The sequence below is a fragment of the Euprymna scolopes genome, chromosome 28, assembly GCF_053919585.1.
Source record: "Euprymna scolopes isolate OS-2025 chromosome 28, ASM5391958v1, whole genome shotgun sequence".
Lineage (NCBI taxonomy): Eukaryota > Metazoa > Mollusca > Cephalopoda > Sepiida > Sepiolidae > Euprymna > Euprymna scolopes.
Genome location: NC_136509.1, coordinates 72,960,240 through 72,986,664, shown reverse-complemented (window position 1 = coordinate 72,986,664; position 26,425 = coordinate 72,960,240). Strand labels below are relative to the sequence as shown.

General features: G+C 31.5%; 1 protein-coding gene across 4 annotated transcripts in view; it reads left to right on the top strand.

Moving 5' to 3' along the window:
• The window catches only part of LOC145249693 (plexin-B-like), a 575,535-nt gene that overhangs the window by 431,447 nt on the left and 117,663 nt on the right, over nucleotides 1-26,425 (top strand). For all 4 annotated transcript variants that reach the window (XM_080111499.1, XM_080111497.1, XM_080111498.1 and 1 more), the window contains exons 8-10: nucleotides 1,202-1,337; nucleotides 2,563-2,722; nucleotides 13,301-13,397. In XM_080111499.1, coding sequence (XP_079967625.1) covers nucleotides 1,202-1,337; nucleotides 2,563-2,722; nucleotides 13,301-13,397 — 393 coding nt within the window. The remainder of the gene's footprint in view (nucleotides 1-1,201; nucleotides 1,338-2,562; nucleotides 2,723-13,300; nucleotides 13,398-26,425) is intronic.

The window sequence follows — 26,425 nt, the reverse complement described above, 5'->3', positions numbered from 1 at the left end:
CTCTTCTGATTTAAACTCTTTCCTTAACTCCTCTCCATCTCCCTGTCTGTCTGTCTGTCTGTATGTCTCTCTCTCTCTCTCTCTCTCTCTCTCTCTCTCTCTCTCTCTCTCTCTCTCTCTCTCTCTCTCTCTCTCTTTCACTTCTTCTTCGCATCTTTTCTTCTTCATCAGCTCGTCACAGTCTTTACAGCAGACTGGGACTTCAAAAGGATTAGAATTAGCTCGAAAGAGTGAGTGACTCTCAGAATGTTTCACAGAGAAACTAAGAAACATTAGAGATGGTTGAATCAATACATAAGTTAAATGAATAGCTGAAATAAAAGGGGGTACTTTGTTCGGCTAATTACAAAATATGCCTGAGGAACATGGATTTTTTCAGACCTAACTTAATCTCAGAACTAAAGAATATCTTAATACGTATTTTGTGTTATTAAAGTATATCAAGGAGAAAGTTTTGGAAAAAAAACATTGATGAATATAAATTGCTTGCTATGTCGAGAAAATAACAAAAAAATCTCAAAAGAAGAGAGAACTCTTTCATATTCAATCACACCTGTTTAAATACATCCAACTTTGCATATAAATATATTTTCATATGCTTTTGTAAAATTATATTTTTACAGAACACTTGTCGTTCTAATTTGCTACCTTTTCCATCGGCAATCTTCTCAAAATGTTGTGTTTTTTTGTTTGTTTATTTATTTGATTATGTGTTTGTTCTTTTTAGCGTTGCCCAGGATTCATGAAATGTCGTTAAAATCCTTTACCGACACTTCATGTCATCTTGACCCAAAGATTAACTTTTTAAAATTCAAGGAAATTTTTGCTTTAATTGCCACATTCGGTGTTAAATTATCTACATAAACACTTTTCAGAATAATCAATAACATTTTACCCGCACATGCCAATTGTTTCATCCCTTCTTCTTAGGCAAAGTTGCTTCAGTGACTCGGAGATTACATATTTGACGGGAAAGGTTAATTGTAATTGACTTGGAAAAGATAATTGCAATCTGAGGTTATAATTAATTTTTGCTCGGGCAAATCATTAGTTTGTTATAGTATATTAAGCGTAGAATTGACAAGACAATATATCATACGTTGAGCGGACGATACAATGTATGAAACAGAAACTATATGATAACACTAAATTATACATATCTGATGATAATTAAGCTTTTTCTTTTCCTTTTCTCCGCCAGGTGTACCACCAAATCCAATTGCGGAACGAGTATGGACCAGCAACAGAAAGATCGATGGCTCTCGGGAGACGCCAAGAACTGCATCACTATTTTTGACATTCAGCCTGAAAAAGTATCCGTTTCTACTGTCAGCGATGTAAGTACTTCTATTAAAAAATATTTTGTTAAAAATCCAGGCCGGATGTGATGAAAAAAATCATTAGACAGAAAAAGATACACTTCGCATGGTAAAAAAAAAATCGGTAAAAAAAAATAAATAGATAAATAAAATAACATGATTGTCAAAAATAAAATAATTGTTGGTTGAAGTCGAACCACCTGGTCAGAAAAAACAACAACATAATATGATTGTCAAAAATAAAATAATCGTTGTTTTGTTATTTTTTCTAACATTTATTTTCAAAAATGTATTTCTTAAAATATATTTTTTTCAAAATATTTTAAAATATTAACACAATCTTTGTTACTTGGATTTTTTGTATCAAAATTTACGAAAATATTTTCATTAAAATATATTTGTTTATTATTATATCTAGATATAAGCGAAAATGTGTGTATGTATGTATGTTCGCTTTTTTCCGAGAACCGATCGGCCGATTCACTTAATCTTAAAACTTTTTATATCACGCCTAAATGATAATACCTACAAGTTAACAACCGGGGTCGCCTGTCTACTTCATTTGCTCGACTTTCAGAAGATAAATATTCAAGATTTTTCGATCGCGGCATGTGCATTAAGCTTTTTCGTATATAAAAAAGAAGCGAACGGACCCGCGATAAATAAAACACTGTCCCGCACTCAAAGTTGACGTCATTAACTCGTCAAAAAACGGGCACGTCGCACGTTTTTTGTTTTTTGTTTTTTTTGTTGTTTTTTTGTCACGCTATATTATTTTCCAACTGCGCGTCAAGGCTTCGTTTTTTTTTTTAAACAAACACCCGGCCAACAATTTACCCCAAAACACACACACCTACAAACACCCGGGCAACGGTGGGTGCCCCTCGCTAGTATATATATAAATGACAAAAACGTCTATATTCCAAATTCGAAGATATTGTTCATCTTACCGTTTATTTCTTTCAGCATGTTAAAATGTTCAATACTTAACAGCACCTGTTTCGTAGTGCAGATACAATAACCAAGACAACAATATATTATATCATGTTTATCATAAGATGTATTTCCTTAGTGTCGTATTCGTTTCTTAACTATTTGGACAAGCTTAAACATTATTTCGTTAAAAGATATTTGATCATCAGACACAAAATACAACTGTAAAAAATATAAATATACAGATAGATAGATAGATAGATAGATAGATACCAATATCGTTCTTTCATTCATTGTCTATCTCTTTCAGATTATTCTCAATATGAGCAGTCAGTTACCAAGCGAAAGTACGTACACTTGTGTCTTCAAAGAACTAAACAGAACGTCACCTGCCACTGTTCATCGAAAGACTGTGACGTGCAAAACTCCGGACTTTTCCAAACTGAGGGACTATAACCGAGAAAACTCACGTAAGTCGAAGTCTTTTTTCACCTAATAATTAAAAAAAAACGGAAAGAAGCTTATTTTTCGGAGATGAGAGGAGTGTGGGGGGGCTAATTCACAAATTTCAAAAGAAGATTTAATGTATATCTCAACAACATCTATATCTTGTTTACTAATGGAGATTTGGTATCTGTCTGCCTAAAGCTGAAACTATACTATTCCTTCTATTGTGCTCTAAACAGAAACATGGAGATTTGCTATCCGTCTTTCTAAACTGAAACTATACTAAGTCTTTTATTAATTGTACTACCATTGGTTGCTAAGTCTTTTATTAATTGTACTACCATTGGTTGCTAAGTCTTTTATTAATTGTACTACCATTGGTTGCTAAGTCTTTTATTAATTGTACTACCATTGGTTGCTAAGTCTTTTATTAATTGTACTACCATTGGTTGCTAAGTCTTTTATTAATTGTACTACCATTGGTTGCTAAGTCTTTTATTAATTGTACTACCATTGGTTGCTAAGTCTTTTATTAATTGTACTACCATTGGTTGCTAAGTCTTTTATTAATTGTACTACCATTGGTTGCTAAGTCTTTTATTAATTGTACTACCATTGGTTGCTAAGTCTTTTATTAATTGTACTACCATTGGTTGCTAAGTCTTTTATTAATTGTACTACCATTGGTTGCTAAGTCTTTTATTAATTGTACTACCATTGGTTGCTAAGTCTTTTATTAATTGTACTACCATTGGTTGCTAAGTCTTTTATTAATTGTACTACCATTGGTTGCTAAGTCTTTTATTAATTGGTATATGTCTGTGTAAAGCTTAAACTATACTATTACTTCTATTACTAATGGAGATTTACTATCCGTCCGTCTAAAGCAGGAGTTCTAAACTGGGGTCCACATGGACCCTAGGGGTCCATGAAATATTTCTGAGAGTCCACAGGGAAAACATAACAAAACTTATTATCATTATTATCATAATTATTATAGTTGCTGTAGAATACGTTATTTGCATTAAATTAGTTTTCGTTTAAAAATAAAGCTTAATTATATAATATTTCCTCGATTATTAAAACCTCAAAATTTATATTAGTGAAAAATAGAAGATTGTCTTATAACCAATAGTTATGAAGGGGTCCACCAAGATAAAAAGAAGGAAAAAGCGGTCCACCAAGATAAAAAGAAAGGAAAAGGGGTCCACCAAGAAAAAAAAGAAGGGAAAAGGGGTCCACCAAGATAAAAAGAAGGGAAAAGGGGTCCACCAAGATAAAAAGAAAGGAAAAGGGGTCCACCAAGATAAAAAGAAAGGAAAAGGGGTCCACCAAGATAAAAAGAAGGGAAAAGGGCTCAACCAAGATAAAAAGAAAGGAAAAAGGGCCCATCAAGATATAAAGAAAGGAAAAGGGGTCCACCAAGATAAAATAGAAGGGAAAAAGGGTCCACCAAGATAAATAGAAGGGAAAAGGGGTCCACCAAGATAAAAAGAAGGGAAAAGAGGTCCGCCAAGATAAAAAGAAGGGTAAAGGGGTACATGAGTAAAAAAAGGTTGAGAACCACTTGTCTACAGCCTACTTCTATATTAACGGAGATTTGGTATCTGTCTGTCTAAAGCTAAGACTATGCTATTACTCCGTCTAATTGTACTATTGAACGTTTATTACTAGCATAGATTTAACGTGTGTCTGAAGTCGAAACTATATTATTACTCCTACTAATTGCACAAATAAAAAAAATGCGAGCTGAAGAATAAGAAAAACAGAATGAAAAATAAAAAAGGGAAAATAATGGAGATTTGGTATATGTTTGTCTGACACCAAAACTATATTATTACTTCTATTAATCGTAATGTTGTGCATTTTTCAATAATGGAGATTTGGTATATGTTTGTCTGAAGCCAAAACTATATTATTACTTCTATTAATCGTAATATTGTACATTTGTTAATAATGGAGATTTGGTATATGTTTGTCTGAAGCCAAAACTATATTATTACTTCTATTAATCGTAATGTTGTGCATTTTTCAATAATGGAGATTTAGTATATGTTTGTCTGACACCAAAACTATATTATTACTTCTATTAATCGTAATATTGTGCATTTTTCAATAATGGAGATTTGGTATATGTTTGTCTGAAGCCAAAACTATATTATTACTTCTATTAATCGTAATATTGTACATTTGTTAATAATGGAGATTTGGTATATGTTTGTCTGACACCAAAACTATATTATTACTTCTATTAATCGTAATATTGTGCATTTGTTAATAATGGAGATTTGGTATATGTTTGTCTGACACCAAAACTATATTATTACTTCTATTAATCGTAATATTGTGCATTTTTTAATAATGGAGATTTGGTATATGTTTGTCTGACACCAAAACTATATTATTACTTCTATTAATCGTAATATTGTACATTTTTTAATAATGGAGATTTGGTATATGTTTGTCTGACACCAAAACTATATTATTACTTCTATTAATCGTAATATTGTACATTTTTTAATAATGGAGATTTGGTATATGTTTGTCTGACACCAAAACTATATTATTACTTCTATTAATCGTAATATTGTACATTTTTTAATAATGGAGATTTGGTATATGTTTGTCTAACACCAAAAACTATATTATTACTTCTATTAATCGTAATATTGTACATTTTTTAATAATGGAGATTTGGTATATGTTTGTCTAACACCAAAAACTATATTATTACTTCTATTAATCGTAATATTGTACATTTTTTAATAATGGAGATTTGGTATATGTTTGTCTAACACCAAAAACTATATTATTACTTCTATTAATCGTAATATTGTACATTTTTTAATAATGGAGATTTGGTATATGTCTACTATTACTTCTATTTTAAATATCGCCTGTGTTGAGAATTGGATAGAGATTCGGTGTCTGTCTATCTAGCAAGAGAAAGAAAGATGATGGGGATGAGAGTGAAAGGGGTAGACAAGAGATTTCGTATATTTTTGTCTTAAGCCAAAACTATAATATTACTTCTATTACTAATGAAGATTTGGTATTTGTCTGTCTGAAGCTAAAATTATAATATTTTCTACATTTAGAACCGAAATTGCACTTCTATTACTATTTGAGTGAGTCTCACACATCCTTCTGTTCAAATGTTGTATCATAAAGAAGGGAAGCAAAAATTCTTGTGCGATTAGAGAACAGAAAAAGCTTCTTCTTATTATGAATGTATCGCTTCATACAGAAACTAACGCTGTCTTTTCTCAAGCCAGACAAAACCTATAAACAGAGAAAAAAAAGGCATCGAGGAAGAAACAAGAATGTTCAATATATATGTGTGTGTGTGTGTGTGTGTGTGTGTGTGTGTGTGTGTGTGTGTGTGTGTGTGTGTGTGTGTGTGTGTGTACAACAGAGATACTGAGAATAAAGGCAATAAATGGTGGCACTGCTGACTGTACCATTGTAGATAAGCAATGATTACGAAGGCAAAAGACCTAAATAGGAAATGTAAACGATCAAGTGTAGCACCAACAAGTCTATTTATTGTTCTTGCTAAGCAAGCAAGGCATCTGCTAGAAAAATATCAAACAACACTAAGGTTATTGTATTTTAAGATGAAGATTGATGATTTGGATTATTCTGACTACGGTTCTCATGAGGTGCCGTTCTGAAAAATGTTTTAGCCGATGTAATCTTCGACCTTCTTCAGGTGTGTCTTGTCGAACTTTGGTATCTTTCTGTCGAACTTGGGAATTGGCAAAAAATCTCGAACAGAACCCGGGAGTAGCATGTCTTCATTCTGTAAGCCATGGATGGGTAGAAGTCTGCAAGTGCCCATAGTATAATAGATAAAGTACTTGTTAAAATTCAGTTGCAAAGTTACTCTCTTCTAGAGGTTGAAGGTTCGATCCTCGGTGCGGTCGACACTCAAAATATACTTGCGAATTACTTAGGACTTCTACCCAGTTTCGGCTGATGGAACGAGAGCCTGCTATTTATGTGGATTAAATAAAGAGTTCCGTGTGAAATTCTATACAGATTCCTAAGTTGGACAGAAAGAGTCCCGAGTTTAACAGAAAGATTCCAGAGTTCAACAGAAACCACTAAAGATTTATTCAGCTAGGTAGAAGAGTAACTTATTTTGCCTTTGGTAACATTTATTTGTTATATGTTTGTTCTGTTACCACTTTTTCGAATCAATGTGGATGTAATACCAACTCAAATATTTATTAGACGAAAAAAATTGTCGGCAACCAGTGACTATATTTACAAAAAAAAAAAAGCTAAAACGCGAAACATCCAAATATAATCATTTCTTTTAAATGCAGTTAATATTTAATGCTCTCAAGATAATTTTGTTAATATTTACGTTTAAATTACCGACGTTTTAATATTATTTTTACCGAGAGCTGGTTTTAATATATTTTTTTCTCATTTGAATATTTAGGGTGTTGTTTCTTTGTAAAAGTGATCATTTCGTTTCGACCAGATACAATGATACTTAGTATGGCCCACGTTTATAACATTATTTATTATTTACCTAAGTCATTTTTTTATAATTATATGCACGGTTGTTGTTATCTTTCTTTGAAAAGCAGTCGCTTTATAAATTCAAAAACTTAGAACTTCAGCTTTTTTTGCCATTTTCTTAACATTTGTTATAATAGATCTTATCACTAAATTCCTATCACGATTTGTCCTACAATGAGACATCCTGTATAGAAATGAAAGGGATACATATTACACACACACACACACACACACACACACACACACACACATATATATATATATATATATATATATATATATATATATATATATATATATATATATATAATTATCCACTGGCACGAGTTTCGTCGTCTACGACTCATCAGAGTGGTTGAATTTAGCGAGATTTCTAATCTCGCTAGATTCAGCCAGTCTGATGAGTCGGAGACGACGAAACACGTGTTAGTGGATAATTATATTGTAAAAATACATATGCCGCTCCCCATTTGAAACCAAATCGGTTAAAGGGAAAATTATTCTCGCGTTTAGGTAAAAATGCACTTTCATATAAATAATTGAATTAATTTTAAAAATATCGCAAAATAAAAACAAAAGCATCTCTCTCTCTCTCTCTCTCTCTCTCTCTCTCTCTCTCTCTCTCTCTCTCTCTCTCTCTCATATGTGGGTGTGTGTGATGAGATGCTTACAATATATTTCCAGATTCCGTTACAATTACCGATTCTGTTTGAAATTTTCCGATTGCGATACAATTACCAATTCCGATTCTATTTAAACCTTTCAATATTTAGCTTAAGATTTTTTAATGAAAGTTTGATTACCGCAAATACTCGTGTAACATGTACATATATTTTCAGAAACGTAAAAATACACTTGTGGGTAGGAGGGATTTATAGATTTTAGTTTTACTGGTAGTATATATCCTATATATATATATATATATAGAGAGAGAGAGAGAGAGACGGAGGGATGGAGGGGGGGGAGAGCAAAAACTGTCACTTAGAATGGTACTTTTATCCGTTGCGCCACATGTTGGGATAATTCAAGTAAAGAAGAAAGTAGAATTTCTTTTGGATTAACACCGGTTCGCAATTTCCGATTACAGATACGGCAGCCATGATGAAATGGATATTGTCTATTTTATTAATAATAATTTGGATAAGGACAATAGTCCTCCGACCAGCAAAGGAAATAACTATAGTCCCCCCAAAATTCATCCTTTCACTCAACCAAATACTACTGTCAAGAGGTTTGTGGAGTAGAGAGAGTAAAAGGACAAATAGATTCATGCTATTCCCGAGACAACGTTAAGATGAACAATTTAAGCCAGAATTTAAACACAGTTCACTTGCTTCCATCTTTTTTCTTTTTAATTCTGGTATCAATTGGACGAACTCACGTCTCGCGTGTTGAAGTATAAGAACACTCAAAAGCTTATACAAGCAGACATTATTTGAGATCAAGAAAAAAAGCGGAAGAGAAGGAACTGAAAGAAGGGTTAATAATTAGAGGAGGAGGGAATGTAAAGAAAGGAAGAATTATAAAATGAATGAGTTAGTAGGAAGAGACGATTGAATGATGTGAAGGAAAATAGAAACGAAAAGAGAAAGAAGAAAAATAAAATAAAAAAAATGCGAGCTGAAGAATAAGAAAAACAGAATGGAAAATAAAAAAGGGAAAATAGGAATGTGGGGAATACATTGGTATATCGAAAACGAAGAGGAAGGAGATTGTTATATAGAAGAAGAAGAAGAAGAAGAAGAAGAAGAAGAAGAAGAAGAAGAAGAAGAAGAAGAAGAAGAAGAAGATTGTTATATAGAAGAAGAAGAAGAAGAAGAAGAAGAAGAAGATTGTTATATAGAAGAAGAAGAAGAAGAAAAAGAAGAAGATTGTGATATTGAAGAAGAAGAAGAAGAAGAAGAAGAAGATTGTTATATAGAAGAAGAAGATTGTGATATTGAAGAAGAAAAAGATTGTTATATAGAAGAAGAAGAAGAAGAAGAAGAAGAAAAAGAAGAAGATTGTTATATAGAAGAAGAAGAAGAAGAAGAAGAAAAAGAAGAAGATTGTGATATTGAAGAAGAAGAAGAAGAAGAAGAAGAAGAAGAAGAAGAAGATTGTGATATTGAAGAAGAAGAAGAAGAAGAAGAAGAAGATTGTGATATTGAAGAAGAAGAAGAAGAAGAAGAAGAAGAAGAAGAAGATTGTGATATTGAAGAAGAAGAAGAAGAAGAAGAAGAAGAAGATTGTGATATTGAAGAAGAAGAAGAAGAAGAAGAAGATTGTGATATTGAAGAAGAAGAAGAAGAAGAAGAAGAAGAAGAAGAAGATTGTGATATTGAAGAAGAAGAAGAAGAAGAAGAAGATTGTGATATTGAAGAAGAAGAAGAAGAAGAAGAAGAAGAAGAAGAAGAAGAAGATTGTGATATTGAAGAAGAAGAAGAAGAAGAAGAAGATTGTGATATTGAAGAAGAAGAAGAAGAAGAAGAAGATTGTGATATTGAAGAAGAGGAAGAAGAAGAAAAAGAAGAAGAAGAAGAAGATTGTGATATTGAAGAAGAAAAATAAAAATGATTGTAATATCGAAGAGGAAGGAGAAGAAGAAAAAGATTGTGATATCGAAGAAAAAAGAAGAAAATTGTGCTATCGAAGAAAAAGAAAAACAAGTAAAAATAAAATTGATATCGAAAAAGAAGAAGATGATGATGATGAAGAAGAAGGCGAATAAGATTATAACAATATCAAACCGGATAGACGATTAAAATGAAGAGGGAGATTATAATATAAAAAAAAGAAGAAATAAGGAAAATGAAGGATAATAAAAAATGAAGAAGAAGCAGCCTAAACTGAATCGCGAGAAAGATAGAATAAAGAATTAGGTGAATGAATGTAAAAATGAATGTAAAAATAGGATGAAAACAAAAAACGAATTTGTAGAAACAAAGCAATGACAAATGAGCGGGATCATTAGAACCAAAAAAAAGAATGAGGCGATAAAAGATATTAAATAAAAAAGAAAGAAAATATAATGAAAAAAAGAAAGAATGAGTAAAACGAATGCAACAAAAGTGAATGAAAAAGAATGGGAATAGAAAGAACGAAAGAATATAGATAAAATAAATAAAAATAATATAATATATATATATATATATATATATATATAATAAAAAATATAGATAAACCAAAAGAATATATAGATAAAACAAAAAACAAAAAATAGAGAGATAAAAGCAAAAAAAAAAAAAAATATAGATAAAACCAAAAAAAAAAAAAAATGGTAGGAAAAAGTGAAAGAAAGAAGTTTTAGAGGTTTTTTTTATTCTTTTTTGTTCTCGAGAGAAAGAACAAGTTAGTACGAGAAATCAAATAAAAAAGAGCCGGAATCGTACGAATGAAAAGAATGTAAAGAACTAGAAAACCGATAGGACGAGGTAGCAAAGGGGGGGGGGGTGAACGACGAAAGTAAATCGAAAGAATTACAAAAAAAGGGGGGAATAAATAAACTATCAAACATCGATTCTCTTCGTCTTTTGTTCTTGTAAATTTATTTTATCCGCTAATTTCCTTTTATCCCAGCAATCAAATGAAAGCTTTTCAGATTATTAGTGAGTTTCCAGGGAATGTGGTGGGGGCACTCGGAGCGGGGGCGGGAGTAATTAAAGGTGAAGAGAAGGAGTTGTTAGGAGAAAGTATGTGTTTTGCGATTATCACAAAATTAACACATTAGTCGTTTACCTGTAATAATCATTTTCGCCCTCCTCTTTTCGTTTTTTTTTTTTTTATATAATTAAAATGTATTTTTCCTTGTTTTCTTTTTCTTTTAGTTTTAATTTATCTCTTTCTTTATTTCTTGTCGCTTACGTGTTATTTTTATTTATTTTTATTGTTTTAGATTTTATTTTAAATTCAGAGAGAATGTTGTCGATTTTTTATTATTATTATTATTATTATTATTATTATTATTATTATTATTATTATTATTATTATCATTATCATCATCATCATCATCACTTTATTTTTTAATTTATTTAATTTTCCACAATCAGCTTGAAATATTGCATTTCTTGTTAAAAATCAACTAACAAATGCCTAATGACTCTCGTAAAAGAATTTATTTTCTCTTTATTTTGATGCGTTTGAGGGAGGGAGTCGGTGTTCGGGTTAGTGTTGGGGTTTGCGGGGCGACAACAAGATTTTTACAGCCGAGCCTATTTTCTTGTTAGCATCAAGTGATAATGGATGAGAGTTGATTCTATTCGTCATAGAAATAATTCCTGCTACTTTTACCATCCCCCGCTACCCCCCCTCTCTCTCTCTCTCTCTCTCTCTCCTTTTCTCCCCCCCCCCCTCTCTCTCTAGGGTGATCGTTTCGGATAGTGAAAGCAAAACGTTGCCATGGCAACCGAAGGAAAAAATTGATTTTACTGATATCGGCTGCTAAATAAATCCTCGTGCTCACTGGCACATGAGCATGGTAAAAACAATATTTCTGCAGAATACGACCTGTTAAGCGGAATATCTTTGATCATATCAGATGCTTCCGAGATTGTTTCTTCTCTTCGGTGATATGGAGATATGTCGTTTATTGGTATGTCCGTCAGTATGTCATGAGTGTTTGGTTCGGGCCAGTTTTTTGTTGATGAATTCATCCCCCCCTCCCGCCCGTCATTAACAAAAAATAAATAAAATAAAATAAAAAAAATTAAAAAATTAAAAATCTTACGACCAACGTTTGCTATATTTGTTTGAAACACTAGCTGCCCTCGCCCATTTCGCTATAGCTTCACGATTAAATTTAATTCCTATTTTCTACTTGAAATCACTGAAACAAAAGTGACCGATAAGAAAAGGACAAAACTGATCGAAAATAAGACAAAACTAATTTTTAAAAAAAAGACAAAAACTAATCCAGAAGACCAAACTAATAAACAAAAAGAAGGCAAAACGAATTGAAAAGAAGGCAAAATTAATCTCTGAGAAAAAAGGCAAAACTAATCGATAAGACAAAACTAATCAATAAAAAACAAAACTAAACAATAAAAAAACAAAATTAATCGATAAGGAGACAAAATTAATCAATAAGGAGACAAAAATAATCGATAAGAAAACAAAACAAATTGCAAAAAAGACAAAACTAATCAATAAGAAATAGAAAAACAAAACACTTCAATAAGAAATCTATATATCTATAAAAGTGAAATTGTATGTCTGTGTGTGTACATTTCTCTGCCAAACTACTCTGTCAATTTTCAGTCTACAGACTCGAGATTTGACATAAAGGATATTGAGATTTGGAAAAAAATTTTTAATCGGTTTTGGACCAGTAATTTGGCTGTCAAAAGGTCAAAGTTCAACGATTTGACCTTTGAAAACTCTACCAAACTCCTCCGCCAATTTTGGGTCTTGAAACTTTAGATGTAAGTTACTTGGACACGGATCAAACTTTTTAATTTGATTTGAGCCCAAAACAACAAATATTATGTGGTCAAAATTGCGGTCAATTTTTTTTTTTTTTTAAATATCGACCTTTGCGGTCTCTGCCAAATTACTCAGCTAATTTTTTAGTCTAAGCATTTGAAATTTTACATAAAATCTATTCAGACATAGGACAAGCTTTTTAATCGGTTTTTGGCGGAAACTTTCGCTGCCTAGAGGTCAAAGTTCAAAAGATTTGACCTTCGCGGTCTCTAGCAAACTATTCAGTCAAGTTTGGGTTAAAACATTTGAAATTTTACATTAAAGGTATTCAGACATGCTGCAAGCGTTTTAATAAGTTTTGTGGCGAAAATGTGGCTGACAAGTTTTTACAATTTATCAAAAAAGCTACAATAATATCCAAACCTCTACAGAATGCCAACATCAAAATATTACATATGAATCAGTCCCCTGTGGAACTTCCACAGGTCCCGCTAATAATTATGATTATTATAACAACAATAACAAACCGTAATAATAATACAAATCACTGTAATATTATGTGAAACGCAGGTTATTTCCCTTGTTCATTGACTTTTTTCTTTTCTTTTCAAAAAATATCCTTGCCTGAAAATGTTCTATAATAAACTATATATATTATTTTTTTACAGCGTCGATTGTGGTCACACTTGCCTTGAATTCAAGTGAAACTGCCAAGATATTTGTTCGAAAGAATTATACCTTTTACGACTGCAGCGCTTTTAGATGGTAAGTCACAACACTTTTGGTTGAAAGCGGAACAGTCTACTTGACGACGGCTTCCGATTTTCACAACGGTGTTCATTAAAATGTTTCTCATTTTCGGCCGCCATAGATTTCGGTTTAAACATTCAATATATTTAAAAAAATAAAAAAATAAATAAATAAATAAAAAGTGTTTATCCAGTTTTATGTCAATAGGGAAAAAAACAAACATTATAATTGCACAGAAACTTCGGTATTTTTTTTTTTTTACTTTCTTTCCCTCCTTGATATTTTCCTTTAAACTGACAACTCCTATAGATTTTCGAGTATACTGAAAACAAATCTCAAATTTAAATTTTGTGCAGACAAAGACCTATTAAATCTATTATATTTTTGCTGATGGTTATGTTTTTCCCAATTGAAAAGAATTAATGCATATGCGTGTTACAAAACACCCCTCCTCCCCATAGTAAGAATGGCGAACACCATTGACATTTATTAAGTAATACATAGGGGAAAAAGTTGATGTCCAGAAAACTACTTATCTCCACAAAATTTAAATATGATAATCGTTTTCAGCATACCCGAAAACCTTAAAAAGTCATCATTTTAAATGTGAGTGTTAACGTGAAAAGAAAGTAAAAATATACTGAATCTTTATCACGGACGTAACTGATAGATTAAAAAGACTGTATACCAAACTTTACACAAATTCATCTAGATTTTTGAAAAAATAAATAAAATTATCCCGATGAATATTTTGGAATTCATTTTTGGAAAGTGGGGGAGGCATTGTCGTGGCTACCGATATGCTATGTAATGTTATACACATACACACACACACACACACACACATATATATATATATATATATATATATATATATATATATATATATATATATATATATAGTCATCTACATATAGTACTGTTTCGCTGTTTCACAGCTCATCAGTGCGGCTAGACAAACAACTACCTCAAGCCAAGATCGAAACCCGATCGCCCATACGACAGTCGGAGCTTCTAACCGTTGCGCTATACGACTGCTGCTATGTGGGCAGTGAATTAACATTGTCCAAAGTACCTAATCTCAATTTGTTTACACAAAGAGCATCGCTTCATATGCTAATGGTAATTTGTATATCACTATATATATATATATATATATATAGCAAAAGTACCCGTCGTTGACTGGGTTCAAAAACAGCCTACAGAAAATGGACTCTATTTATTTATTTGCTTCCCCACTGAGCAAATTAGGCAAAAAATATGATGAAAGTAAAAATAGATAAACCACATAATTTATTATACCGTACCTGTTCACACTGAAACACTTATCACAATATTCTGTGGATCTATATTAAAAAACTTGTTAAACTTTGTGACATATTTCCATTCTATGGAGGTCAGGCGCGAACGAACACCCCATAATTTTATTATACCATATTTCTTCAAACTGAAACATAATTATCAAAGTATACTTACGAAAATAGATATGAAAAGTCTTTGTTAAAGTTTATGCCTATTTCCATTCTATGGAGGCCAGGCGCGAACGCAGACCCCACAATTTTATTATACCATCCCTATTTAAGTTAAAACATACTTATCAAAGTATTATTATTTACATCTATATCAAAAACACCTGTAAACGTTTTTTTTATTTTTTTATTTCCATACTTTGTGGACCAGGCGCGTATGCAGACCCAACAATTTTATGCCAGATCAAACATACCTATTCCTGTGTCTCGATACATCTATCATTATATGTGATCAGTTTTCTATAATAGTCAACCATATAAGAGCCTATTCGTGACCAGACACACACAGACGTTCAGCTTTATATATATATATATATATATATATATATATATATATATATATATATATATATATATATATAAGTGTGTGTGTGTGTGTGTGTGTGTGTGTGTGTGTTTTATGGGGGTGGTGTTTGATCAATACCGCTGGGGAGCCATGTACTATTTTGTTTTTAAACTCCCGAAATAGTGTTTCGTGATAAGCAACTATTTTGTTTATTTTCCTGTTTCAAACGGTTTTAAATAATAAGATGAACCCGAATAAGCGCCAAAAATAACAAACTACTTAAAAAAATATTTTCAAATCGAAAAATAAATTACAACTATAAAAAAATATATTTCATTATCTATAATTTTTTAAATTATAGATAATGAAATAATTGTTTTTATAATTGTAATTGGAATTTCTTTTTTGTGTATTTTATTGTCTATAATTTAAAAAATTCAAATGATAAAAACCTGTTTGATTTTTTATGTGTTAATAATTATTTTAAAAAATGTGAAAATTATTAATTACCTCCCTTCCTTTCATCTAACTCAAAAATCATTCGATCTAAAATATAACGAATAACAGTTTGTTTTTGGGGGGTTTTCTTTTGTTTGTTTGTTTTTTTGGGGGGGATTGTAAAAACACTTAACTATTTCTGATTTCAAAACCGGAAGTCGTCATCAAGTAGACTGTTTCTGTTTTAGCAACTTTAGCGTTATATGTTATTTGGGCTAAACAGAATAATGGGCGACTCGAAGTCCGCTGAAATCGGTGGCAGATAAAAGTTTTATATTGATATAAAATGTTCCGCTTATTTCCTATTTTATTTATAAAAAAATAAGTTTGCAAATTGTCATAAAATAAAATATGTAAAAGTTTTACGTGTTTTTATTTTTTAAAATATATTTTACAAAAATAAATAATTATTATTTGTTGCATAAAAAAATTAATAACATTTTATTGTTTCGTTGTTTGGAATTTTTTTCTGTCTTTTTTTAAAAAATAGAACGCAATTTCTTTTTCGTTGTTTTGAATTTGCTTTTAGTATTATAAAAATATATTACTTTATGAGATATTTATTGATTTTTAGTATTATAAAAATATATTACTTTATGAGATATTTATTGATTTTTAGTATTATAAAAATATATTACTTTATGAGATATTTATTGATTTTTAGTATTATAAAAATATATTACTTTATGAGATATTTATTGATTTTTAGTATTATAAAAATATATTACTTTATGAGATATTTATTGATTTTTAGTATTATAAAAATATATTACTTTATGAGATATTTATTGATTTTTTTAAATATTTTTGAGTAAAATAGAATAACATGTTTTTGTAGTAATATATTTTGCATTATTAAAATATATCATTTTTTTAAAATAAAAACTTTAACAAACGTAATATTGATGATTTATGTAAAACGTCGAAGAAGTATTGCTTTTAACGTTGCGATGCCAAAATAACTCTTATATTTTATCTATTATTTTATGCCACAAACTAGCAGAGTGAACCGATGTTGCACGCGGTTGGATGCTTTTTTTTACGATGATGCACGGTATCGGGTGTATTTTTACGATAGTGCACAGGATTGGGTGTATTTTTACGATGATGCACGGGATCAGGTGTATTTTTACGATGGTGCACAGGATCTGGTGCTTTTTTTACGATGATGCACAGGATCGAGTGCATTTTTACGATAGTGCACAGGATTGGGTGTATTTTTACGATGGTGCACGGGATCGGGTGCATTTTATACGATGGTGCACAGGATTGGGTGCATTTTTGATGATGGAACAGGGTATTGGGTGCATTTTTACGATGGTGCACCGTATTGGGTGCATTTTTTACCATGGTGCACGGGATTGGGTGAATTTTTTAAAGTTAGTGCAGTATACTGAAACAAATTTAAAGTTATTGCAGTATACTAAAACATTTTTACGATGGTGCACAGGATTGGGTGCATTTTTTTATGATTATGCACGGGATTGGGTGCATTTTTGACGATGGTGCACGGGATTGGGTGCATTTTTACGATGGTGCACGGGGTTGGGTGCATTTTTTACGATGATGCACGGGATTTGCTGCATTTTTACGATGGTGCACGGGATTAGGTGCATTTTTTACGATAGTTTGACTAAAATAATCAATTTGACCTTTTGGGGGGCTTTTTTCTGAAAGATTTTGGCATCACTAATCTGCACAAGCAGATTGAAAAATATATAAATCTTTATATATTTACGCATACACTCTTTGTTATTTCTTTTAACAAAACTGTTTTTCGAGGGAAATTCTTAGCCTAAAGACGTAATCTCCCCAATAACAGGTAATTACAGAAGCATGTATGCACATAGCCATCAATGTTTGTATAAATAGATTAAATATAAATATATTTGTATAAATATATTAAATATATATATATATATTTGAAATCGCAAGTTTATAATATATAAAAATCGCAAGGGCATTAACTCTATAATAATATATACGAAATCTGAAGAATTAAAATATCATATTTAGATGTACTCTACGACCGAGCTACACTGGGCATATCTGCTAGCTTAGATAAATACTTTTTCGGTTTTGACAACGGCTACAATAACATCAGGATGTCTCTATTTACGCTTAACTTCTCCAGAATGTCAACGTCAATATATTACATATGAATTAGTCCCCTGTGGAATTTCCACAGGTCCCGCTATTTAAGTATTAATTATTTTTGTAATTTTTTTTTATACAAATGTGCACAAATATTCTAAACATTTTCTTTCATGCCAATGTGTAAACTTATTTTTAACTAAAATAGGGAATCCGGTTTAGTAAGTGAAATATTTTTATATCAATGCGAAGTTTTGTAGGTACTTCTACATAATTGGGACGAGAATTTGTAGTCGCTGAATGGAGTTTTCAGGTTTAAAAAAACAATGGTTTAAACTGATTTTTTGTCAATTTACAATGATAGCTTCCATATTATGCAGTAGAAATTACCTGAATATTACTTTAATCGTGTTAGCAGGTGAAAATTGCTGTCGTCTTACTTAAATCAAAACGGAAAATTACCTTCCTTTTTTTTTCTTTAATAAATAATTTTCTACCTGATCGATTTTGATAATTTTTGGATATAATCATCTTAAAAATAAGAGGAATACGTAGATACCATTGTTTTCACGTGTAATTCAGTGTTACGATTCCGAAATTTCGTCCCAATAGTGTATAAGCGCCGTTTTTTATTACTTCGGGTCGCCTATTATTCTGTTTTGCCGTTATTTGTTAAAACAATCGATAATAGTTTTCAAAGATTGTCATTTCAACCAGAACTGTTAGTATTGAATGGTCTGTTGCCGTTTCGTAAACATCGACGCCTACTTCAAAGGATCCATTGATATTTTCTCACTATGGGTTTTCATAGTTAGTATCAGTGATTTCTCACTGAAAATAACCACTGGTATTCTTTGGAACTTCAGCGGCAACAAGTCTCCCCCGATTTCCAGCACTTCCCACCTCTTTTTGAGCACCAATGTAAATCACTTTGCTTAATTGCGACAGCTGTTTACCATTGATTTGTCATTAGAAACGACGGACTCTGGAATTTGAGTAGCACTTACTCTCCCCCAACGTTCCAGTATTCTCTGTACGATTTCAGTGGGAGGCCTGGTCGGTGCTCTCCATACTTGACATTTTCCTCCTCCTTGACGTTTCGTAAGAAGTTTTTGATGGTACCAGTCGAGGCTGATGTGATAACATGCTTGTGTATGTGACTGAGCATTTTGTGTGTATGGGGGGGGTCAAGTAGATGTGGTAAGTGTTAATTTGCAGGGATAGATTAAGGAAATAATAAATATGGGTTTTAGAGAAAGAGAGATAAATTGAGACCTGGGTAGAGATAGGTTAATTTGAAAATCAATTTCTAAAAGCCATCCAACACATGTCAACGTATAAACAGATGTTAGACTGAATACAAAGATGGGAGAACGCATAAAAACTCTTGTGTTAGTGGATACAGAACAGTTGACGTATCAGGGTCAGTTGAAAGAGATTTTTTAAAAAATATGCACGAAAACAAGTGATAAAGATAAATTTAAGAAAAAAAAGTGGGGCCAAATAAAAACCTGGTAACACTTATTCTCCCATTATTTTGTTGAATTTTCTATTTTTAAGCGATTATAAAGATTCCCCCAAATGACCGTCTAATGTCAGCCATTTTTCTCTTGTTCTGACTCGACACTAGTGTTTCAAATTAAATATACGCTTTAAAATGAGTCTTAGAAAATTATCCAGGAAGGTAACCTTTATTTGTTATATTTTTATTTGTTTGTTTGTTTTTTACCAAATTTTTCATTTTGTTGACTATACTGCAAAATAAAGTTAGTTTGGAAGATAATTTTTAAAAGCCGTCCAACACATGCCAACATTCAAAACAGATGATAAACTGAATATGGTGATGATAATGTTTTGTTTTTTTCCACCCTTTTTTCTCTTGAAAAATCCAGATGATTTTCTTGGCATTCGTTTCCCCGGTATCTTTCTATAAAGAATTATGTCTATAAGGATATTGAGTACTTATGGAAGGGCCCATCTGTAAGTTGTCAATATCCCTAAGTGAAAGTGTTTCTGTGGAACGAACTGAGTTCGAACTTGGTACACTCCGGCTGTAGTCCATATCATTAACCACTGAACCACTGTCAACTACTTGCTGCTACTAATGATGATGATTAGTAGTAGGAGGAGAAACGTGAAGTACCTATATCATATCTAAAAATCCAGTGATCAATATTTATTTGAGAAAAGAGGGACAAATAAAGATCTGGTTCAAAAGTAGTTAGTTTGGAAGACATTTTTTTAAAAGTCGTCCAACACATGCCAACATCTAAAGTAGAAGTGTGTCGTCTATTTGGATAATCTAGCCCTAGCCAATTTCCACAGGTGACTTATCTTGCCTCATTATCTACCTAACTCTTAAATCTTATCCTTGAGTGTTCTCCGGGCCTTGATAAATGATGACCTTCGACCTTTAAAACTATATAAAAAAAACTTTAACTTTTATATTTTTTATCATGCATTAGAAAACTATTTGGTCAGTAAGTCATTTAATAACCTGCAATCAATGCATCATCTTGCTCTCTCGAATTCACTATAGTACTAATGTTAATTTAAGGGATCATCAGTTGTTTACCATGAAACACTGTTTCGGGGATTATACACACACACACACACACACATATATATATATATATATATATATACATATATATATATATACATATATATATATATATATATACATATATATATATATATATATATATATATATATATATATATATATATATATCAGACTGCGGATACTGATTTCTTGAGCTCGATACTAACCTATGCTGACGACGGCTTAAAGCTAGAAACATGCACGTAATAATATTTAATAATAAAAATAAATAAACACGTTTCATAAAAATAATAAAAGTGACTCACTTATATATAAGTGATAATAATTATTAAATACCTACAGACACTAGTGTTTCGTCCTTTCGGGAATCTTCAGTGCAGGATGTCACGATTTACACCAGTCGATAGATTCGAACGCGGCGACAAAAGCCATCTCCGGCTTCATTAGCAAAGAACATCCATTCAGCTACCGTTAACCGCGTCAAGTAACGTTGAAATTTAAATATTTTATTTTTAAATGTTTTTTTTACATTAGTCAGAGTGATCTAATCATATGATGATCTGGCATAAGAGCTAAAATTATATATATATATATATATATATATATATATATATATATATATATATATATATCACAAGAAGAGCTTATCGCTCTTTAAAAAAAACCGCTAAGCTAACGGAAAAAATAACAGCGTTTCGAAGTTAATATCGCTAAAAAAGGCCAACACCAAATGTCATATATATATATATATATATATATATATTATGAATTGTTGTTGGCGTTTTTATATAAGATTTTAAGGTTTGTTGTTGGCGTATATATATATATATATATGAGGAGGGTGAGGGTGAAGTGCTCATGTCATATGAAAGAATCCGATTTTCTTCTGACTTAAGACGCCATTGCGTCAAAGCATTATTAATAGGAGAACGCATCTTTTCTTCAGCCATAAATTCGCATCTCTATCTTAGATTTTTCTAAGCAGGTGGTTGGCGATCAAAGATATTGAGAAAAGAAAACGAAATAAAAATCAGTATAAAATCTGGAAATAAATTTGTATGGATCAATTTCAATAAATTAAAAGATTGACTTACGAATGTAGGTCACTGAACAGTGACTGGTGCGTATTTCCTGGGGATATTTGTATTATTTATACAAACTTTAACGACTGCCTCCTCGCCATTTCTTTTTTATTTTTTTATTTGATCACACTGACTTAGATGAATGAATTCATATTTAATATTTGTTTTCCATAAATAAACTATAAAAAAAATGGAGATAAATAGAAAAAAGACAAAGTATGAATGAATTGAAGTAAACTAACAATAAAAAATATAATAAAAAGATAAAGAAGGACTCGGATGAAAAATTTGAATTAAATATAATCGAAATATTATCAAATTAAAAAGTTACAAATAAAATAGAAAATTAAAAATTAGAAATTTAAAAATGAGAAAAAAAAATAGAATTTAAAAAATATAAGGAAATTTAAGAAAACAGATGATGAAAAAATGATAGAAAGAAAAATTTGAATGAAAATTCTTTGATTGAATAAATTTGAAATCTTATGAACGAAAAAAAATAAAGACGAAAATTAGAAAAGGTACAAGTTAATAAAAAAATAAAATTGTTTTAAATATGAAGAACTAGAAGAAAATGATAAAAAAAAAGAACTAAAATTGAATGAAAATTTTTGAATAAATTAAATTTGAAATATTATAAAAGAAACAAATCAGAGAAGAAAATAAAAAAGAATAAGTTAATTTAGAAGTAAGAAATGAAGAAAAATAGAAAAATGAGCATGCATTGAATGATGAACAAAAAAGAAAAGAAATTGAATTAAAATTTTTGAATTAAATAAATTTGAAATATTACAAAGGAAAAAATCAGAGAAGAAAATCGGAAAAGTTTTAAAAATTAATTAAGAAAAAGTAATTTCAGAGTTGGAACTAAAAACGATGTTAAGTGACTGGGGTTTTCCAGTATCAGATGAGTGACCTTTTATGAATATGAAACTCTGAATATGGGAGGATAGCAAAATCTCTTAAATTGATTTTGGAATGATAACTAACGATGTATATATATATATATATATATATATATATATATATATATATATATATATATATATATATATATATATATATATGTGTGTGTGTGTGTGTGTGTGTGTGTGTGTGTGTGCGCGCGTGCGTGTGTGCAATGTTGACTTTTTTGTATTATTAGCAATAATTAAATTCACTATGACTTATCCCCCTCTGGGAGTTAGGAAGGACAGATTTTTTAGAACTGAAAAGTCGTCTCATATTTTTGGACATGCACAAAAATAATTCATGCATATATATGATCGCTGGTTGTTCAAAATGCCTTTGCCTAGTCTATATAATGTTAAGATGTACTTTTGTTGCTAGCACAAAGTATATACACACACTGACAGCGAAGTAAAAATCGCAACACAGTCGATCTACAAAAAGATATTATTACTTTTATTTCACTCTAGCAATCAGTTTTTTGTTTTGTTTTGTTTTGTTTTTTGTTTTTTTTTTTTGCTGTGGCAAATTGTTATTCTTGATTTGGCGTTTACTGAAGGGCACGAGGGTGTGGGTTGGATGCTTGGCTGATGGTGAAGATGTAGTGACACGTGCCACAGACTTCCCTCTCTGACTGACCTCTCATGTCTCTGTGGCGATTATATTTATAATCACATTCTTTCCTTTGGAAACTAATATTTCCTTTGCCTATAATCGAAACTGTTGACCGATATCTGCTCAAATATTTATGGATCAAATTATGCATTCCGTTAGACAATAGGTGGAAATATCGAATTCTTAACATTGGAATTCATTCGCATGTATGCAATCCATTGAATGTTTTTCCTTCCGGCGTGGCCTGCCAATATCTAATACACACTTTATCCTGTCTTTAAATCTCCGAAACAGCTATATAGTAAGCAGCTGATGATATCCATTTTCTGTTTAACAGTAAAGGGTTTTTTCTCTTCTTTTCATCCTATGCATTTGTTGTTACTTTTTATTTACTGGACTTATTTATTATATATGCAAAATAGTTATATATTTTATACATAAGTAAATCAAGTATTTTATATATATATATATATATATATATATATATATAGCTGAATGTGTGTGTGTGTCTGGTCACGAATAGGCTCCTATATGGTTAACTATTTTTAAAAAACTGATTACATATAATGATAGAAGATGTATCGAGACACAGGAATGGCTGTGTTTGATCTGGCAGAACTGTGGTTCATTAAAATTGGGAGGTCTGCGTACGCGCCTGGTCCACAAAGTATGGAAATAAAAAATTTAAAAATTAAAAAAAAAACTTTATAAGTGGTTTTGATATAGATGTACAAAAGAATACTTTGATAAGTATGTTTTAACTTAGAGATGGTATAATAAAATTCTGGGGTCTGCGTTCGCGCCTGGCCTCCATAGAATGGAAATAGGCATAAACTTTAACAAAGACTTTTCATATCTATATGCGTAAGCATACTTTAATAATTATGTTTCAGTTTGAAAGAAATATGGTATAATAAAATTATGGGGTGTTCGTTCGCACCTGACCTCCATAGAATGGAAATGTGTAACAAAGTTTAACAAGTTTTTTAATATAGATCCACAGAATATTGTGATAAGTGTTTCAGTGTGAATAGGTATGGTATAATAAATTATGTGTTTTATCTATTTTATTTTTTATTTTCATCATATTTTGCTTTGGTTTTGATACCCCCAAATTCAACCGAAATTTACAACCCTTCCTTTTCATAATCTATCATATTTTCATAAATCAGAGTCCATTTTCTGTAGGCTGTTTTTGAACCCAGTCAACAACGGGTACTTTTGCTAATATATATATATATTATATACTAGTATATATATATATATATATATATATATATATATATATATATATATATTGGATGATGGCAAAACATCGTTAATTTACTACTCGCATAGCAGCAGTCGATTAGCGTAATGGTAAGAACCTTGAGTGTCGTTTGGGCGGTCGGGTTTCTATCCTGGCTTGAGATCGTTGCCTATAGCCGCGCTGATGAGCTATGATACAGCGAAACAGTACCGTATGTGGATGACTATATATACATATATATGTGTGTGTGTGTGAGTGTGTCTGACTGTATTAAAGGGACTAAGGGGATAACTTCTTTTCACAGGTGTATTAGTGCGTAACATACAATCATCTTCCCAATTTCATAGTCTAGAGAGAAATTTTACTCATAGCTGGAGGGGGTAGTACAATGATTCATAGTATTCCCAAAGGAGCATGATGATTCTCATTCTTATTTTTACAAGTTCAATTTCAACTGCTAATCCACATATATGGAGCCTGGGACATAAAGTTCTGTTTCCTCATGTGACAAAGCTCTGTGGGGAGAGTATGCTACCGTTTTTCTGCGAGTAATGGATCCGATTGACTTACCAATTCCATAGTCTGTTTATATTGACATTAGGTCAGTCACTTTTCTCTTCACGAATTAAGGACAAGTGACAGTACCATAGATCAGACATTAATATAACTTTATGTCCGCCTTCGGCCGATGCCAATTCAATAAAATTATCATTGCTTGTTATTAGTTGCTTCCTAGGAGATCATAACGCCTCTTTGCATAATCGCTTACAGTAGATGCTTAAGCCGATCATTTATTCTAGATTGTTGTAAGTACATTATAGACATTAACAACCAGGATGGCATCAAATATGACCGTTGATGCTTTCAAACGATCAATTAAACAAAAATAATTCAGCTATATCTTTTCCTGTGCAGTCAAATCAAATAACAATATCAGTGAGATTGTATAATTTAACAGATTGAAGAAGTGGGTGTGTGCTTCGCTTGAAAGATATGATCTCTCACTTTCACATTCGTTATATACAGAGTTGCATTCTTTGCTGATGTTGCTGATACCTAAGTGTGAGTTGGCTCTGCGCTTTGGCATAACTCGACGACGACTCTCTTGAAAATAGGGTGTGTAACTTGGCTAATAGATACAACTGTAGACTGTGGGATGAATTGCATATATTATTGTATAATTGAATATAGTAAAGTGCGAGATAGCGCCAGGCTTTGACATGACTCGAAGAAGAAAAAGAAGAAGACGATGAACAACAACAGCAACAACAACAACGCTCTCTTCAGAATAGAGTGTGTGACTTACCTAATGGATACAATTGTAGACTGTGGGATGAGTTACATATAGTATTGTACAATTGGTGATAGCCAAGTGCGAGATGGCGCTATGCTTTGGCATGACTCTATTATTATTATTATTATTATTATTATTATTATTATTATTATTATTATTGGCGGCTCACAAGGAGCTTTCACACAGGTCATCAAAGATCTCATTGAATACAGCCTGTGGTGTTCCCTGGGAGCTGAGTGACAAGTCTTCCTAGGTTTTCCAGTACTCTCTATCTCTTTCGATAACATTTTCAAATAAATTTGCATTATCGCAATAGCTGCTTGCCATTGATTTCTCGTTGGCAGTGGCCATTGGTCTTTACTGGAGTTTGAGTGGCAATAAGCATCCTCAAAGTCCCAGTTCTCTTCGCACTTATACATGTGGAGGTCTAGTCAGTGCTCACTCCTCGGTCTTTCCTTCCTACTTGACTATTCGGTTTCACTCTTTTTGGGGGGGATTTAGAGAACTTATCGGTATGCAGCTTCAATGTTCTTGGTTCCATGTAGCTCTTCATGTTTTGTCTCTGTGGCAGTTTGTCTGTTCTGTGCTTTTGGTTTGTGTGTGCTGGTCTCTACATTCCAGGGTTTTCCTTAATATTCCAGCTGTTTTCATTACTGTTGTTCGTTGTATTTTTCCAGTCATTCCTCTGATTCCAATTTCTCCCATTCTTTTTTTCAAAGTTTTTCGGGATTGTTCCTCGTGCTCCTAGCATTATTTTGATTTTCTTCAACTTCCATATCCCTTTCTGGATATGACCTAAAACTATATCCGATGGTGAGGCCCCACTTTGCGGGCCTTGGAGAGTGTGGAGCCACCATTTAATTTCCATTGCTCCCAGGTCCA